This window comes from Notolepis coatsorum (genome assembly GCF_963971535.1).
Source record: "Notolepis coatsorum genome assembly, chromosome: 4".
Taxonomy (NCBI): domain Eukaryota; kingdom Metazoa; phylum Chordata; class Actinopteri; order Aulopiformes; family Paralepididae; genus Notolepis; species Notolepis coatsorum.
This window is the reverse complement of record NC_140168.1, coordinates 22,090,887-22,110,648: the sequence shown is the minus strand read 5'-3', so window position 1 is coordinate 22,110,648 and position 19,762 is coordinate 22,090,887. Positions and strand designations below refer to the sequence as shown.

The window sequence follows — 19,762 nt, the reverse complement described above, 5'->3', positions numbered from 1 at the left end:
ACCCGGTCCATCTCCAGCTTGTATAATGGTATATACGTCCAAATCATGTTGTTTATCGAGTTATTGGCAATCGATCACTGTGTAGTGTGACGAGCCAGAGTCGCGGGACCTATAGCGAGCGCCGGAAGTACTACGGTCGTCTAGGACAACCTCTATTCAACATCCTGTTTGGCGATTGCGCCGATCGGCCACCAGATGGCGCTCCTGAACCGCCAGAGAGCTCAGTGGGTCCTGCTGGTGGATCTCAGGCCAGCGGAGGGGACAAATGAATCCGATCGCAGATTTTTGAAATATTGATATAAGGACGCTGTACAGCGTCCCCCGGCAACTTGAGCATGGCCAGCAATGACGTGAAAAGACGTTTCATGGCAGTCAAAGTGTTAATTTAGTAACTAAAGAGATGGCTGATAATGTGCTATGATTGGCTCTGAACCCGGATTGGTGTGGGCTTAGTACAGTGATTTGAGAGAAAGGACTTAAGACACTAGGACATTTTCCTGTTGAGATGGAAAGATAAAAAATATGCATCAATTGCTCTGTAATTAACACTTTAACTGCCGAAAACGCCGGAACTAGTCATTCCCCGCCATGCTCAAGTTGCCGCGGACGCCGTAACTCGTCTTTGATATCAATATTTCAAAAATCTGTGATCGAAATCATATTTCCGTTCTGGAGCCTTGACACACAGTGCTGATCTCCTCTCAACCCTCTAGCGGTTCAAGAGCGCCATCTGGTGGCCGATCGGCAGATCAAAACCGGATATCAACCTTTGAACCGGCAGGACTCACTCCATATGGGGTCCGGGCACTCGCTAATGCTAGAGAGACTCAGTCTTCACAAAGTGAACATCGATCGGTGGAAATAACTCGAAAAAACAACATGATTTGGACGTATATACTATTATACAACCTGGAAATAGATCGGGCATTTCAACATCCCATAATAGAAAACTGTCTACTCCACGCTGATCGCCCAATGGCCCGAGGAGACTGGGGTGAGTTTTAGCGTGTAGTATTACCATGTTCGATATAAACTGCTATGATGAACATATGACCCACATTAGATGAATGGTATAACGTTGCCCACGGAATTATAAATGCCCCCTCGCCCATCCGGTCAACATCAGATGACGTGTAGTAACTCCTAGAAGTACATCCAGTTGACATTTTTTATCTCGCACAGATTCCTACCAAACTGTATTTGATCATCAATATAATGCATTTAGGGCTATAAATCACATTCTGGAGAAAGCTGCAGAAAGAGATGAAAACATATTTATACTTTAGAGTAGACCAAATTTTAGTATGAATGTGAATGAAAAAGTTTAACGTTGCTACACCATGAACAATACATATAGGACATTGAATGGGCCCTAATAATGGCAATCTAGCAATAGAATTAAAAAAGTTATAGCCCTGCAAAGAAGGGGAACTTCTCCATGTTAAATAGAGCTGGCAAGGGATGGTATATCATGAATTTAACCCATGGCAATCAAAGTGTTAAAAGGAGCTCCCAGTTTTAGAAAAAAAAAAGAGGCAAAATGATCCTCACCAGTAGAGGTCCTGGGATATATGGATTGGAGATATATGGTGTCTAATATTTCATGTGGAAAAGGGACTAAAGGAGAACTGAGGTGTGATCCATGGAACTCTCACAATCAGTGTCTATATCAACATTAACATCAACAAGAAGTCTTGACAAATTTAGTTTTGGCTAGAAATAACAGAATCGTCAAAACGAATATGAGTGGGTAGTGAATTAGAAGTCTTGTTTTTTCTGTATTTTTCTCCCATCCCAATTTAGTCGTTATGCCAATTCCCCCCTCCCCTTCCTGGTCGTTGCGCGAATTTGCCCCCCACTTGCCGGTCTAGGGAGGGTTGATAGATACCATCACATGTCCCCTCCGATACATGCAGAGTCAGCCAGCCGCTTCTTTTTCACCTGACAGCGAGGACTCTCACTGGGGGAGCGTGGGAGGCTCACACTACTTCCCCCAGTTCCCTCTCTCGCTGAGCAGGCGCCCCGACCGACCTGTAGGAGTCGCTGTTTACAACGACCAGGATACACACAGTAATGTAATTTTTTTTTATTTCTTATAACAGTGGTACATGAGTTTCTGAGCTGTTTAAAGGCAAGCCAGTGTTGTGGATCACCTGAGCCTCTAGCACGAGATCAGGCCTTATTCCCGTCATCCTGTGTTTAATTTTAGTATTTTGAGAGGAGCATGTTTGTTGATTGATCAGAGAAATAAGTATTTGTGAATAGGTCAAGGGTCACATTAACATCGGCGGACTCCGCCATGAATAATATAATTCATGAAAGCTTGTTCATTTAATCATTTTAAATTCCTTTACTTCTCACATGCAGTAGGACAGTGATCACCATTACCTAGATGTATAATAAGAGTATACATGTAATAAATTATAATATGTGTATAACTTATCTATTTTGAAAGGGCAACATGAAATAAAGCAGAAGGTTTGGGTTAAATGAGCTAAGGAAAGGAGTTTTAGTCTTCAGTTGGTAAACAGTGCCACCTAGTGGCAGAACATGTATGAGTTATGTTAATCAAGTTCCATGATCTGTTTAATGTCAGTGAAATTAAATGCCTACATGTGTAGTGCCACCACACAAGTCTTCATGTTGTGCAAACACCCAGGACTCCACCTGCATATTAATGAGGAGAACACATCAGCATATGATATAGGCATAAAATACCAATTTATTACTTTGCACAATAACACAAGTAATTCCCTGCAGGCTAAAAAAAAAAAAAAAAAGTATTTAAACGTGTCACATAATAGCAATAACAGCGAGTGATTGGGCACCCTTGTAGGAGGGGCCAGAGGAAGTCCCGCCCCTCCCCAGCAGGTCAGAAAGGGTGTCTTTCTATTCATAGAATTAGAGTGTTCTAATTCTATAGTTCTATTGCTATTGGACAATCACACACAGCTCAGAGACCACAAGCAGAACAAAATAAAATAAAAACAGCAGAGCAGAGTTGGAACACACGAACAAAAATTAAAATAAAAAGTACAAAAAAAAAATGTTTATTACACAATACACAATGTCAAATTACAAATCCGTTAAGATATAATAATATATATCAAAGTCAGAGGAATTAAAAAATAAATCATGCTCTCTTTCAATTTAGGGCACGGAAAGAAATATGGATCTTGCTTTTTAAAAAGGTTATAAAGAGGTAATCCTGTTGCCGTGGACGCCATGGGGCTCGACAGACCTCATGAAGAGGAAATGGCCTTTGCCAAGGGGCGCCATGGAGACAGGAGAGGGGCACACACCAGGAAGTAGGAGACAAAATGGACGCTCGCCACTCTAGCCTGGGGGACGGAAGCGAGGGGGGTTATGTCTTCGACAGGTCCACGTTTGAAGAAAGTACCTCGTTTGAATTCGGACACGACGCAAAGCTCAGACCCCCTCGACTCCCGCCAACGACCTGTGCCTCCTGATTTACTGACATTTGTGTTGTTCAAAATACATCTTCGAGAGACCGGACAAATATTGCTAGCCTAAAACAGTCTCACTAAATTGAACATTTACAAAAAAAAAAAAAAAAAAATTTTTTTTCTGTCTTGTAATAAATATGATTCTAAAGAGGGTTTTCATTTTATTAAATTTTTTTTTAAGGACAATACTCTGGCATGCAGGTGAGCAAAGTCTTAAGTTTTATTACTTAAAAAAAAGAATTCTCAGAGCCTAAAGAGCTAATCGACAAAATGCACATCCCCACTGATTGATTGATACAAGCAAAAAAAAGAAAAAAAAATTATGTACAGAAGCGCAAAGAAACGGCACAGTGAGAGCCGACCCAACGAGCCCGGCGAGAAGAATTATAGCTTTGATTTTTCCGCATTTGAAAACTAGATTTTGGGTTAATATTGCTTTGCAGTGTTCTGCTCAAAACGTGGGGGAAGTCGTCAGTGACCCCTGTTCGCACGGCGGCGGCCAATTTTGCCTCTCGCGTCGCCCGCGGGTTTGGGCACGACATATATAATAAGCGTCCCGCTCAGGTTGGGATTCCTTTCCAGCCACGAACCCGAGCACGACACGAGAGGCAAAAAAAGAAAAACGTCCGCCGTGCGAATAGGGTCAATCCATCCCATAATATCTCCTCTCGACGCCGTCGTCGTCCTCCTCCTCGGAGAGACGGGGCTCTTGAGGGTTTTTTCCCAAAACGCCAGATTGATGCCGTGTGTTTAAAACCACAGCGTCCCTTGGCTCAGTAAAACTAGTGCACCTCTCCAACGGCTCTGCGGCCCTCTAAGAACAAACAGAGAAATCTTATTGCATGCAGTAGACCCCCCCCCCCCCCCCAGGCTGACCCCGCCCCCCCCTCCCGCTCTCCCCCCATTGGTCAACGCTCACGCGCTCGACAGGCGGTTGCTCAAACTCATTCATAGCAAACCTGCTGCTTTACGGGTGGTTTATTACAAAATGGTTTCTGACAGAGCCGTCCCCCCTGGCGAGCCGTGCGCGCCGACTATCCCGCCCGCATCCTTCCTAACCCCCCCCCACCGGACAACCAGTTACGCTGCGTAGCATTTTACAACCAAAAAAAAAAAAAAAAAAAGACAGTATCCGTGACAACAGCTTGTGACCAGTGTCGGTTTAGTGGATCCGAGGGGCCGTGCTTAGCGCCTAATGTCGATTCATCTGGTGTTTAAAAAAAATTATAATAAAAACGCATAAAAATATGAAACGGAAACATCAAAAGTAGTAACTTTTTTTTTTGTGATGAGTATACTCGTTAAAATACACACCAACAGTAATAGAAACAACTTGTTTTTTTCTTCTCAAAAAGTCTAAAATGTCAACTCATTGCCTATTGCAAAAGTATCCTCAACCCCCCCCCCCCCCCCAAAGTCCCAGTTCATTCCGATTACATCGCTCCCCGATTGTCTCCCATCTGTCCGAGCGCACGGAGACCCTGATCATGGCAAGTCCATTCCGACCAGCCAGGGTCCCGGTGACGGCGCTACCTTTCTAACTGGATAACTAACCCCCCCCCCCCCACCCCCCTCATCCAAAATATCAGAAACGACCAAAAAGGGAGCCAGACATACTGCATCCACCCATGGGTTCTACTCTTTCCTCCTGCGACTGGCCACCTTAATCCACACCTCCACGACATGACCCATTCCTGATCCCACGCACACACGCACTAGTAACTACACGACTCTGCCGCTGGCCTGATAATTCATCACAATAGTAACAACAACATTAACAACGACGACAATAATAAACAACAACGACAACGGTAAAACTATTAATCCTAAACAACAGTTTTAAGATAGCCACAAAACGTTTTATATTAAACTCTTACAAATCTGCTTTGTTGATTCTTATGTATAAATGCATAAAGGTAAAAGAGATAACAGTGCCCTCCGTTGCTTTGCCTAGTGTCCCGGGTCAGGTCAGTGCAGTGGCCGGTATTAGAAAAGGAGACCGGGGGTTAAAAAGAACGCCTACGTTTCCGGCCCCTTCAAAAGAGAAGACGACTAGCGCCCCCGTCAGGACAGAATAACCATACGCTACGTCCAAACAGTGTCATTATACTTCTAGAACACCACACCTTTTCAGATCGACGGGTCCTCTCTACACGCGGCGAGGCCCGAAAGAAGAAGCCAACGCAGAGTCTGGTGTTTTAGTGCCTTCAGCCGCAACAGCCATAACGGGTCCCAATGCTTGAGCCAGAGTCACCGGCTGGACCACAGGTTACGACTGCTACAAAAATCAGACCCGACTTCCAAATACTATTTGAAATTAATTCAGTTGGGGGATTTCTTATTTATTTATTTTATTTTTGGGGGAGGGGGGGTTCACCAGATCTTCTCTAGAACAAAAGTTGGATTGCTCCGCGTGTAATGCAAACTCTCACCCCGTCTAAAAAGTTCAAAAGCAATTGAAAGGATTTCAATTAGTATTCGACCCAGGACTGCTACAGATATCCCCACCAGGCTCCGTGAGGCCCGTCATAAGTGTGTTCCAAAGTTGCTTCTATAGATGTAAATATTTGTTATATATCTACGGTTATGTGTGAATATAAAAAAAACATCAAATCTGAGGCATTTACAGCAGTTATCTCCTTGCTTTCCCTTTACAATTCAGTGGCCTGCCATGAAACACACATACGCAAACACACACACACACACCAGTACATGTATATACACGAACGCACACACACACACACACACAAGCACTTATTCTTCGCTAAAATGGGAGAAGAAGATAAGTAATGGGCATGGATACCCAGGTCACCTCGCTTGTAAAAGACCGTAAAAGGAGAAAAAAGTTAAAACACACGTTCGTAAAAAGGAAATATATATATATATATATATATATCATCATTCTCAAAAGGTTGACGCCCATCTCCGACTCTTCTCATGCAGAGTCCCCCCCCCCCCCCCCCCCCCCACCCAAACCAAAAGACCGCGTGACAGATTTTTGCCCGAAGGGGCTTTTGAGGTAAAAGTAGATCAGAGTCCTGCTTAGCTGGGAGAGCTGAAAGCGCTGCTCTGGCACACGCCAGTCCACCCCCCCCCCCCCCCCCCCCCTGGCACACGCCAGTCCACCCCCCCCCCCCGTACGCGCCAGTCCACCCCCCGCTCAGAGTATCTTACAAAACAAAAAAATAGATATATATATATATATGGACATTCAAAACCCAAAAACAAACTCAAAATAATGGCTCAACTTGTGGTGTATATATATATATATATATGTGTAACTGTCTATATATATATATATAATGCGTGTAGGTGGGTTGTTTTTGTATTAGTCTTTTCTTCTGTGCAACGGAAACCCACAAAAATGTCTCTCAGTGCCAGACTGCTGGTAAGTGAAAAGGCGTCTCGACTGGGACCCGCCGGCCTCGACTGGGTTCTGTCTGGCAGACGAGAGAGAGGCGCCAGAGAGGGGGGGGAGACACGGCAGCTCCCGGTGGCCTCGAGACGCTTTGGTGCAGATCAAGAACACGATAAGAGACGGGGAGAGACGGAGAGAGAGAGAGAGAGAAATGGACAGACGAAGAAAACGAGAAAGAGAGAGAGACTGGCAAGAAGGGCAATGCGGACGAGAGAGAGAGAGAGAGGGGAGCTGGCTGGCGTTGCTCAGGCAAAGTACATGGTGTGCTGCGTGTCGTAGTGGATCTGAACGGCCTTGGCCAGCGCTAGGGGGTCCCGGCCGTTACTCTGGCCCGACACGTGGCTGCCCTCCGCGCTGAGAGAGAGAGAGAGAGAGAGAGAGAGATACAGACAGAGATTTATTTGTCACATACATACCAGGGCATACAGTGAAATGCGGGTGGTCATGCCCGCTTCGATTGTGCAATAATACTAATAAATAATAAGACATAAAAAAAAACAGATAATAAAAAGACATAAAATGGGCATGATAAAATAGACATGCTAAATTCCTGAGAAGGCACTGGGTCCTATGTACACTACTATACAATATACAGTTTTAAGTCTATGTCATCATGCTATACTTACTATATCTAAACGATACAAGAACCACATCGGTTCTACCTTAAAGTGACCTTTATTTTCCTCATTCCTTTAAAGTGACCTTTCCATTTAGTTTAAAGTGACATTTTGTTTAAAGCCATTGCAGCATGCGTGTATGTGTGTGTGTGCTCATGTGTACTTGTGTGTGGATAGTTCAGGTAGTGTGGCAGTGAAAGGGTTAAGGACCAGGTTCCACACGTGAACCGCGTCTCTATACCGGATAGGGCTGAACGATTAATCGATTTTAAATCGAAATCGCGATTTGGAATGATGCAATTATCAAATAAAAAAATAAATTGCAATAAACTTCTGCGGGGCTGCTTAAAAAAAATATTCAGAAAATTCGCAGCTAGATTATTTCCCAAAATCGTGCAACCCTAGTACCGGACCTGCCCCAGTATCCGCTTACCTGTCGTGGTCCTTGTCCACCAGGTGGTAGCGCGCGCGGAAGGCCACTAGCCTGGCGTAGTAGGCGGGAGCGGGGATGGAGACGGAGCGCGTGCAGCGCACATAGGTGTGGCACAGCTGGTAGGTGAGCAGCTGCAGCTCGTCTGCCGTGAAGCAGTTGTCGTCCCACAGGACGTGGTAGTGGGAGGGACGACTGGTGCCCTGAGGGAAGACGAGGGAATGGCACAACGGCGTGACGGAGATTAATGAGATTCACGTGTTTGTTTGTTTTGAGATTTCTTGCATTGCCCTGCCCATCAAGTGTAAAGTCCAACTCTTTTGCACGGCTTATGCTTATTTGTGCTTTGATCCGCTGCCTGTTATATAAAATCCCCTTTAGGAGGGGAGAGAACAGATGGTGGAGGTAAACGGTACACTATCCCCCCCTCCCAGTGAGCTGTGGTGTTCCACAAGGAAGCATACTAGGACCGTTACTGTTCCTAATTTATGCAAATGAAATGTCCTCAGCTTGTGCCTGCAATAAATGTAACATTATGAATTGAAAATGGGGGACCCTCAGGTAAACAAGACGAAAGTCTTTCTCTGGTCTGCATCCCCTTAACAATTGTGTGTATTGAGCCGTACTGTATTGTACCCATTCTGCAATCTATTAATGAAGAATCAATCAATGAATCAAAACTTGTTCCTATTCGTGGACAACTCAGCCCTGCAGGTTGAAAAAGCCCTCCGCTCTGAACTCGGCAGAATCTGCACCTGGCTCGCTGATAACAAACTATCATTACACCTGGGTAAAACAGAATCCATTCTCTTCGGTTCAAATAACAAACTCAGCAAGACAAACGGCTTCTCAGTTACAGTGGGTGACAATATTGTCACAAGGAAAGATGAAATTACATACCTAGGTTCTAGAGGCAAATCTTTCCTGTGACAAAATGGCATCCAATGTAATCAAAAAAGTCAACCAACAAACTCGATTCTTGTACTGGATCTCCTCTCTGGTAAACAAGAATACCCTGAAGACTAACAGTAGCACTCATTCAAGGGTACTACGACTATGCTTGCACCTCATGGTACTAAAACACCTCAAAGGCACTAAAAACAAGACCACAAACATCACAAAACAAACTGGTCAGACTACTGCTTGACCTTACTCCTAAAACCCACCTTACCCCTGCCCATTTTGACAACCTAGGATGGCTTAGAGTAGACGACAGAGTACAGCAACTTGCAATGGGCCTGGTCTACAAGATACACTACACCACTAAGGTACCCATGTACTGTACATGTCAAAATACTTCCCAAAGGTCAGTGAATACCACGACCACAACACCAGAGGGAGCTCCACAAATCATGTTCAACCCAGATTCGGCTCAAACAAGGGACTAACCGCGTTTCGCAATTATGCCACAACAATGTGGAACGCCCTACCCACAGCCGTAAAAAAATGTGAATCCCTACCCACCTTCAAAACCGCTCTAAAAAGGGCACCTACGGGAGGCTGCAATTCAAAACTGGCCCCGGTAAATGATTTAAATAAATAAGTTTTGTCATGTTGTATTGTCCTCTGTTACACTGTGTGACTATGTCTATAGTTTTTAATTCTGTAGTTACTGTACAGCACTTTGGTCGGCTCTCTGAGCTTTTAAATGCGCTATATAAACAGAGTGTCAGAGCTGGTGCCATTTCAATTCGGAGTTAGTCACTAAAAACAACATTTTCAGTCAAACATCTTCTCTGTGTACATTTAAAGACTGTATGCAGCAGGGTGCGTGTTCTGGCCCTCACCTGTATCCCAGCATGGCTACACAGGTAGAAGTCAAACTCTGAGGGGTGTGTGATGGTGCTGTCCACCGTGGTGCCGGCTGGCACATTGCCACTCTTCCCAACCTGCAGGAAGCCAACATCATCATCATCATCATCAATCATCAATCAAATACCATTTTGGACACAAAAGGCTGTATTTTCGTGGCGACGAAGGGCCGGCGGAGACGCAATTTGATCGGCAATTTGGTCAGGCGCCTGTGGTTAATGCATTCGTGTGTGGATCACAATCATCAAATCAATACGCGTCATCACGCACGGAAGATAACACGCCGACGGGGATTACATAACAATTGTTCAAGACAATCGAATGCAACCGTGAGCACAACACGCAGTGAGAGAAAGGGACGAGAAGACAGACGAGGCCGAATAGTTGGCTAGTCCCTAACTAACCTTACTGTCATGCACTTGTCCTAATATATACTAACCTGTAGCACTCAACACTTTGATGAACATTGTTACTCAGCTGATAAGAGTTGTGCCCTTCCTGATGACTCGTCGTACAGAACTTGTAAATTGCTTTGGATAAAAGCGTTGAGCCAAGCGGACACAGATAGGCTACATGTACATCATTTATGATAAATGTTTTATTTAAATTCTTATGATGAGTCATATACTATAATAGTATAATACTATAATATTAGTGTAGCCTAATCTTTATCTGCAACTGTGAAGAAAAACCCCATTGGTTTAAACGGAATGAATACACATAAAATATATATTAGGGCTGTCCCCGACTAAGGATTTGGATGGTCGACTATGATTGGCCAAAATTTGCCGTTAGTAGACTATTGGTAGACTAAAAAATAAATAATAATAATAATTTATTTTTTATTAATCATTCCATTTGGGCTGTGGGGGGTGCTTAATGTCTGAAGGAGTCGACTGAAGGCTTCTTGTCCTCTGCAAAAGCATGCAATTGGTCCACTGATGGATACATCTTGATATTTGTCTAGTCTAGTGTGTTCATTAGATGGGTGAAATCCTCTTTCAGTGCCTCTGTGCCTGTTTTCATAGGCAGTTAGCCTCTGGTATGCGTGCCATTAGCATTAGCCACGCTTCTAGGCCTCTTATTTTGGAAAGAATGATAAAAAAAAAATTATATATATATATATTTTTCTTATTTTTCTTTTTTGTATTAGACTAAGAGGTTGGCAGTTGGCAGTCGAGTACGGCTCCTTTCGACCGATTAGTCGACTAATAGGGGTCAGCCCTAATATATATATTTCGAATGTTGATTTAGAATTCGAATGTCAACGTTATGGATGAAGCTTCGAACTATTCGGTACAGCTCTAACAGCCCTATTGCTCGTATTCAAAAAATCTTCCGAGCCAGCAGCAATAATAGTCTACACTGTCGAGAATCTTCCTCAGGGTCCACTGGATTAACTGTGAGGAAGACTGAGGACTGTCAAACGTTAGATGTAGACTATAGGCTACTGTGCTGGCTGGAAAATATTTATATTGGCTATATATAATGGAGCAAACATTCTCTTTGGCGTGTGGAGGAGTGACAGAGAGATCAGCCTGTAGAATAATTACCTGCACACTGCCTCATCTTTTTTACTTTTTGTTGGGTCAATCTATGGAGATCATGAATTTGTCTTAAATATGATGACTGCATTTAAAAAGCGCTTTACAATTTGTTCCTCACATTCTACCCAGTCAGTCACACACTGACGGCGGCGGCGACCATGCAAGGTGCTTCAGCTCATACAGAGAAGGACCTATGTGTCGTATTATTATCTCAAGGGGAGATTTCATTCGAGTGACTTTACTTCGACAACACAGCGCAGAGTCCATCCTGAAGGAAGACAGGCTGAAGTAACATTCATCGAAAGTCAACTGAATATCACACCAGGCACATCTTGTTCTTTTTTATTTATTTTTTTATTTGATCTTTTTCCTCCTTTTTCCCCGTTTTCCTCCCCTCCCAATGTTAGTCGTTATGCCCTTTCCCAATCCCCTTCCTGGTCGTTGCGCACTCTACCCCCTACCGTCGGTCCGGGAGGGCGGAGACTATCACATGCTTCCTCCGACACATGTGTACCCAGCCCACCGCTTCTTTTCACCTGGCAGCGTGGACTCTCACTGGGAGAGTGTAACGTGTGGAAGGTCACACTACCTCTCTTAGATCCTTCCCTTGCTGTGCAGGCGCCCCAACCGAACTGTAGGAGTCACTGTTTACAACGACCAGGACCCACCCTCGCCGGGTTTCCCACCCTCTAACACTGCCAATTGTGTTAGTATGGATGGTCGGCCAACCCGGAAGCACCACAGCTGGATTCGATCCCACTGTCTCTGTGGTGGTAGACAGGCGCTTAGTCCACTGCACTACCCGGCCGCGCCTTGTTCTTAAAGGGAATGAGAGGAGCTGAAGCCTGCCCCAACTCCCTCTGCTAATAATGAATTCCTCCTACTCCAACCCTCTGAGCTTACGCCTGCGTTTGCATCTATATTTCACGGAAATCTAGCTCAAACTGTGACACTGCCAGTTTAGGAATGGAACTAGAAATGGATTCAGTTTTCAGATACATTAAAGGATCAATAGGCGTAAGATTTTGTATTATATCTTCATAGTAATAGTAATAGATGGTATTAAAAAAAATAAAAATAAAAACATTTGACACCAAAATGAAAGGGGCGGTAAGGGGCAAGAGCTAAAACAACAAGCAAGCCGTCTATCAAACCCTCTAGTGACAGGCGCTCGTTATGCGCATTACAATTGCGCGTGTATACAAAAGGCCTGCTGCTAACACATAGCTGCCTGCTGCCAACACATAGCCTGCTAGCTACCTAGCTGCCTGCTGCTAACACATAGCTTCCTGCTAGCTACCTAGCTGCTAACACATAGCCTGCTAGCTACCTAGCTGCCTGCTGCTAACACATAGCTGCCTGCTGCTAACACATAGCTGCCTGCTAGCTACCTAGCTGCTAACACATAGCCTGCTAGCTGCCTGCTGCTAACACATAGCCTGCTAGCTACCTAGCTGCCTGCTGCTAACACATAGCTTCCTGCTAGCTACCTAGCTGCTAACACATAGCCTGCTAGCTACCTAGCTGCCTGCTGCTAACACATAGCTGCCTGCTGCAAACACATAGCTGCCTGCTAGCTACCTAGCTGCCTGCTGCTAACACATAGCTGCCTCCTAGCTACCTAGCTGCTAACACATAGCCTGCTAGCTACCTAGCTGCCTGCTGCTAACACATAGCTGCCTGCTGCTAACACATAGCTGCCTGCTGCTAACACATAGCTGCCTGCTAGCTACCTAGCTGCTAACACATAGCCTGCTAGCTGCGTGCTGCTAACACATAGCCTGCTAGCTACCTAGCTGCCTGCTGCTAACACATAGCTGCCTGCTAGCTACCTAGCTGCTAACACATAGCCTGCTAGCTACCTAGCTGCCTGCTGCTAACACATAGCTGCCTCCTAGCTACCTAGCTGCTAACACATAGCCTGCTAGCTACCTAGCTGCCTGCTGCTAACACATAGCTGCCTGCTGCTAACACATAGCTGCCTGCTGCTAACACATAGCTGCCTGCTAGCTACCTAGCTGCTAACACATAGCCTGCTAGCTGCGTGCTGCTAACACATAGCCTGCTAGCTACCTAGCTGCCTGCTGCTAACACATAGCTGCCTGCTAGCTACCTAGCTGCTAACACATAGCCTGCTAGCTACCTAGCTGCCTTCTAGCTACCTACCTAGCTGGGCGTTGGCTTTGGAGGCATCCTGGTGCGTTCCGATTGGGAAGGGCGTTGTCGATTTCGGTTTAAGGATTTGAAAATATTTCCTAGTTCTGCCCAAAATCGACGGCCGCCTATTGCTCCTTTAAATATTCTACTATTGTTCTTTCCTAAATCTAACAACAATGAACAAGCACCAGCCCACCACCCCATAGCCCCCAGGAGAGTGACTCCCTACTGACCCTCTCAGCCTTGTCGGAGCAGAAGAGGCGGGTGTGGTGGCGCTTCTGCACCACGATGTAGGTGATGCCGGGCCGGTAGTCCTCCTCCAGGCTGATGCAGGCCTTCCTGATGGCTATGAGCTCCGGCCACGCCACCTGGAAACACACACATCGTTAGGGCAACCATTTACAAAAAGGTAACCCAAGGGCGGCAGGGTGGCGCACCACGTAACGCACTGCAGTGTAACGCGGCCGTCCCGGGTTCGACTCCCGGAACCCGGCGACCTTTGCCAAATGTCCTCCCCCATCTATCCTCCCATACTTCCTCTCTGCCGGAAGTGTCCAAAAAATGAATAATCTACAAAAAACATAAAACATTTATTTATAATTTAATTAAATTTTTTAAAGGTAACCCAAGTGAGATTTTGTCATTGCTTTGTCATCTTCATATCACACAGCTGGACAAATTAACATCAGACTGAAGTGTACTTTAGATCTCACGGGGCAACGGTACGCCCCGAAGTTGTTGAAATAGTCACAACTTCTCAAAATTACGTACAATTAGTTATTTTCACTCACAAGTCGCATTAGATTCATCACAGCAGTAAACAAGAGACTCCACTGAAATGTCGAGAAGTTGGGTCTCTGTGGCAAGAAACCCACGGGATGGTGCATGTGTAGAAGCTGATCACATTTCTATATCACAGAATTTACCAAATTAACCATTCCGTGCCATTCACTACTCAAATATGAAAGAGAAACAACATGTATGACAGATTCTTAACCCTTTCACTGCCGCACTGCCAAACGGTTAACCTTTTCACTGTGACAATACACAGCAGGTTAACCCTTTCACTGCCACACTACAGAAGGTAAACCCCTTGGGCGGCTGGGTGGGGCAGCGGACATTGCGCTCGTCACCAACGCAAGAGACACCGGTCTCGAATCCGGCTGTCAGCGTTGCCTCCGGCTCGGGCCGGCCGTCATACTGACTCAATTGGCAGAGTCAGCGGGAGGGGAGTTGATGGGTGGTAGTCTGGTCGTTGTAAACAGCGACTCCTACAGGTCGGTCAGGGCGCCTGCACAGCAAAGACAGGAAATGGCGGGGGCAGTGTGAGCCTCCCACACGTTACACCTCGCCAATGAGAGTCCGCGCTGGCAGGTGAAAAGAAGTGACTGGTTGCCTCCACATGTATCGGAGGGGACATGTGATGGGCTTCTATCCTCCCTACGACCGGCCAGTGGGGGGCACATGCGAGCAACGATCAGGACAGGGGAGGGAGAATTGGCATGAGAGGAAAATTGGGATGCGGGGGGGGGGGAAAAATCACGAGAAAAAAAATAATAATAAAAAGAAGGTTAACCCTTTACTATCACACTACCGACGGTTACCGTCGGTAGTGTGATAGTAAAGGGTTAACCTTCTGTGTAGTGTGGCAGTGAAAGGGTTAATACAGACGGCTCCCCGTTCAAAGAGCATTGCTACTGACGGCTGCATAACCAGACAAAGGACAGCTCAGACCCCCTCGGTGTCTCACCTGCTTCATCCCTCCCCCAGTGTCTCACCTGCTTCATCCCTCCCTCAGTGTCTCACCTGCTTCATCCCTCCCTCAGTGTCTCACCTGCTTCATCCCTCCCTCAGCCCCTCACCTGCTTCATCCCTCCCTCAGTGTCTCACCTGCTTCATCCCTCCCTCAGCCCCTCACCTGCTTCATCCCTCCCTCAGTGTCTCACCTGCTTCATCCCTCCCTCAGTGTCTCACCTGCTTCATCCCTCCCTCAGTGTCTCACCTGCTTCATCCCTCCCTCAGTGTCTCACCTGCTTCATCCCTCCCTCAGCCCCTCACCTGCTTCATCCCTCCCTCAGTGTCTCACCTGCTTCATCCGCCCCCCAGTGTCTCACCTGCTTCATCCCTCCCTCAGTGTCTCACCTGCTTCATCCCTCCCTCAGCCCCTCACCTGCTTCATCCCTCCCCCAGTGTCTCACCTGCTTCATCCCTCCCTCAGTGTCTCACCTGCTTCATCCCTCCCTCAGCCCCTCACCTGCTTCATCCCTCCCCCAGTGTCTCACCTGCTTCATCCCTCCCTCAGTGTCTCACCCTGCTTCATCCGCCCCTCAGACCCCGTTATGTGTACTTTCACACATACTTACTGTCTGTGGTGTATATTCACATGGTGGTGGGTATATTTCCCATCTGTGTAACATTCACATGGTGGTGAGAGTGTAGTGTCACTAATTGTTCGGTTGTAATTGACACCGCTTCTGTATAAATTGGACACAGGTGTGGTGACGAGGCTCCACGCCCTCTACAAGCAGACCAGGGCCCTCATTTATCAATGGTGCGTACGCACAGATATGTGCGTAAAACCGTGCGTACGATCATTTCTAAGCAAAGTGTGGGACTTATCAAAATGAACGTGTGCTTGAGATTGTGCGTATATCTACGCACAGCTCAGACCGTGCGTACATGTCACCAAGCGGTAGAATATGAATACTGCAACATGAGATGGACTTTCATGCATTAGTTTCAACACCGACATGTTCTGTATGACCCGTAATTCATTATAGTTAATTGTAAAATAGAGACAGTAGTGTAATTATTGTCAAACCCTATAAATAGCATTTGGAATAAGTCTTTCTTTCCGAATGAATGCAGCATGCATGGTTTATCTATATAGCGTTATCGGAATACTACGGGGTGCGCTGACTGCGCTCCGTGGGGAGCCGTTTTAAGAAATATATCGCAGTCTATTTGCCGAGAGAACATAATATTAACTAGAGTCCGCTACCCGAGACACATTCTCCTTGATTTGTACCGCAATTTGGGACCCAAATTGGAGCGTGGAACAAAACGCACAAATGCCATCCCCATGCACATTCAAGTCCTCTCCACCCTCGGGTCTTTGTCCATCGTGATATTGGAGATGGCTTGAGCAATAGACTTACTGTACCACCCATGTAGCTGTCACAGCTCCATCACAAACTCAGTTATGTGAATAGAAAGGGATTCCACCCACTCAGTCAATGTTGCGATGCGCATTTGGCTGATATGTCGTTTCTGGCTGGTGACCGGGAGGAAGGCACGCATTGTATTGAATTTAATTGTAATGTTATTACTGGGGTATCTGTAATTAAAATATCACTTAATTGCAGGTGATCGGGGTTATCCACTGAAGCCATAATTAATGACTCTGACCAACCCAACGAACGACCCAATAGGAGTGCAATTATAACGGGATCACGCACGAACAAGAGCCCTTTAGAGCGCAGTTGGTCTGCTTGTTTGGCACAGGGGGGGGCAGACGCAGAACACCCACCTCCAAATGCGATTAAATATGGTTTAAAATAAAAAGCTAAATACTATTATTTTGCGTGTCATGTTTCCAAATAAGATTAGTCACAACGAAATGCTTTCTAGCTTCAATTTGTTGGTTAGAATAGATGACCTGCGTTGAAACTTCACAGAGCGAGATTGATCACGGAGGACTCGCTCTCAGTGAAGTTTCAAGTCCGCTTAGTCCATTATTCTACATTCCATGGGGGTGTTGCATTACCATATATGGTTAATTATGGGCGGTTCAGTATGCAAATGCTTACAATCATGCACGAGCATAGACGGCAAGAACATTGGTATTTATCAACACGGAGTGTGCGTACGACGTGTGCATGCACGGTTGATAAATCCAGATTTTTCTGTGCGTAGAGACATTCTAAATTCCGTGCTTAGGAACGAAAATCAAACACTTTCTACGCATTATTGATAAATGAGGGCCCAGGAGCTCGTCACTGTTGTCTCTCACCTGTTCTCACCATTTTGATCCTTGCTCTTTTTTGCTGCTCGTAAAAAACTATCGTTATATCCTGAACCAAGGAGGCTGGTGCACCCAGCTCTCCACCATTTTGTACAATTAGAGTAGTAGTGGTAAATAAATATTATTGTTTTTACTAAAAACGTGTCCAGACTTTTTTTTGTCCACCACGTTGCAACCAAGGCTAAAACGAGCCATATTCCTGCTGTGACTGTTGAGGCCTTAGGTTAGGGCAAGTTGTCTCACCTGCTTCATCTGCCCCTCCGACACCCCGCCCCGGTAGTAGATGATGCGGGTGGGCTTGAAGCGTGTTGACTTGTAGAACTGGATGAGAAGCTCCCGCACCATGTTGGTCAGGTCCTGGATGACCTCCTGGCTGAAGAGCTGCTCCTGGAAAACCACAACAGACACAATCTAGTTTTAAAAAAACAGCCATATTGAACCAAGGTGCAACGAAGTGATCCAGAACGTATCGGACTAAAATTACAAAACACAAAAATAACTCAATTCTAAACGCACAAGCTCTCTAATCCAAATGCTTTTTACACTTTCCGTGCCACTCACGAGATTTCTCTGGGTTTTTTTATAGGTGGTTGCTAGCCACTCACGAGATTTCTCTGATTTTTTTTTTTTTTTTTTTAACGATCTGAAAAATTATTGCATCACCCGAGCCTACCCGAGTATAGCTGAGCGGCGCCGGCGCTCACTGTGGAAAAAAGCGCCCCCTGTCGTCTCCCAGATGACATACGGTAAGTGATTTTGGAATGGACTCAATGAAAATGAATGGGGAAAAAAATCCGGTACTCCACATTTTCCAGTTCACTGATCCAGCCGGGGTTACCACAGTTCATTCTGGATCCTCAGATCCCCGCGGATCATGGAGATCTACAGTATCGCGTTGGATCCATACACGTATCGATTTTTTCGAATGGTGATCAGGAATTGGAATATACCAGTTGGATACCATCTGATGTCAGGTAAGGACTCTATGTTATCAGTGTTAGGATAATCAGAGTAAGTTTGATGAAGTTATAAGCTGTTTTGTGAAATGTCTTTCGGTTTCACTGTAAAAGTCCGAGAGGAAATCAACGGAGCGATTATCAGTGCACGGCCGTAATGTGCTTGCGTGCACGTATAATATTGATCATCTAGCGTTTATTTGAAAACGATTCATAAAAAGGCCGACGAATATCAACGTTGTGGAATATTCCACTAAAAGACGATTTTCATAGAATGCTCCAGAATGAGCTGTTTTTTTATATCAAAACGGGGGCTTTTCTAACTGCTCTGAAACGGAAACGACGCGATAAAAAAACAATCTGCCTTCACAGCACTGACTGGAAAATAGTCTTTGATAATGCGATGGGCAGATTAGACACATAGCCATAATTGAAAACATAGATTAGGCGATATTAACGTTAACATTGGCGCCGATGGTGGCATTCAGCCGGTAAAACGGAAAACCAGGCGTGGCGCTCAAAGTGTTAATAAATGTGAGAAATGGGTTAATACAGTGTATTAATAATACACTGTTATGCACTTATATTGGCAATATTAAAGTGTCTATTTTATACTTCCTCGTTGATAAACCGCCACAATAAAAGCATTATATAGTTATTTTATCCAAAGCTCTTTTACAATTCCCATCCGTCCCGCACACGCTGCCCGGGAATCGAACCGGAAACCTCCGGATTACCAGACGACTGTTCTGACTTTTTGGGAGGAGTTTGGTACCTGGGACAGGTCCTGCCGTGACGTCTGGACCCGCACGGTGGCACAGTAGCGACTGGGATGGCCGTCCATGCTGCCCACCACCGCCGCAATGGACGGCTTCTTGCCGTCGCCCGCAGGAGGGTGCGTGACGTCGGCCCCCAGGAAGATGACGGGCTGCTGGAACACCGAGGGCCTGAGGGGGGTGGGGGGGGGACAAAGACGGGTCCGTCAAGGAAACTGCAACGGTGCACAATTAAGAAACAACAATGAATACAAGAATGGTAACAATGAGTAGTAGTAGTAGGATCAAATAAGATGTAAAATATAAAATGAGGCAAGATAAAACTGTCAATTATTTACAGTACATAGTGTGTGTGCATGTTAAAGTGTAGGGTGTGTGTGTGTGTGTGTGTGTGTGTGTGTGTGTGTGTGTGTGTGTGTGTGTGTGTGTGTGTGTGTGTGTGTGTGTGTGTGTGTGTTCAAGTTCAAGTGTGTACAAGTTCTGTACGACAAGTCAGCAGGAAGGGTACAACTCTTTCAGCTGAGTAACAATGTTCATCAGTGTTGAGTGCAGCATAGT

At 45.6% G+C, this 19,762-nt stretch overlaps 1 protein-coding gene across 5 annotated transcripts in view; it reads right to left on the bottom strand.

Annotated features, from left to right (window-relative positions):
• Window positions 1–6,674: 6,674 nt before the first annotated feature.
• The window catches only part of ago4 (argonaute RISC component 4), a 101,519-nt gene continuing 88,431 nt past the window's right edge, over window positions 6,675–19,762 (bottom strand). For all 5 annotated transcript variants that reach the window (XM_084312622.1, XM_084312618.1, XM_084312619.1 and 2 more), the window contains exons 15-20: window positions 19,204–19,375; window positions 17,716–17,859; window positions 13,682–13,816; window positions 9,720–9,821; window positions 7,936–8,135; window positions 6,675–7,239 (exon numbers count right to left, since the gene is read on the bottom strand). In XM_084312622.1, coding sequence (XP_084168748.1) covers window positions 7,131–7,239; window positions 7,936–8,135; window positions 9,720–9,821; window positions 13,682–13,816; window positions 17,716–17,859; window positions 19,204–19,375 — 862 coding nt within the window. In that variant the 3' untranslated portion in view covers window positions 6,675–7,130. The remainder of the gene's footprint in view (window positions 7,240–7,935; window positions 8,136–9,719; window positions 9,822–13,681; window positions 13,817–17,715; window positions 17,860–19,203; window positions 19,376–19,762) is intronic.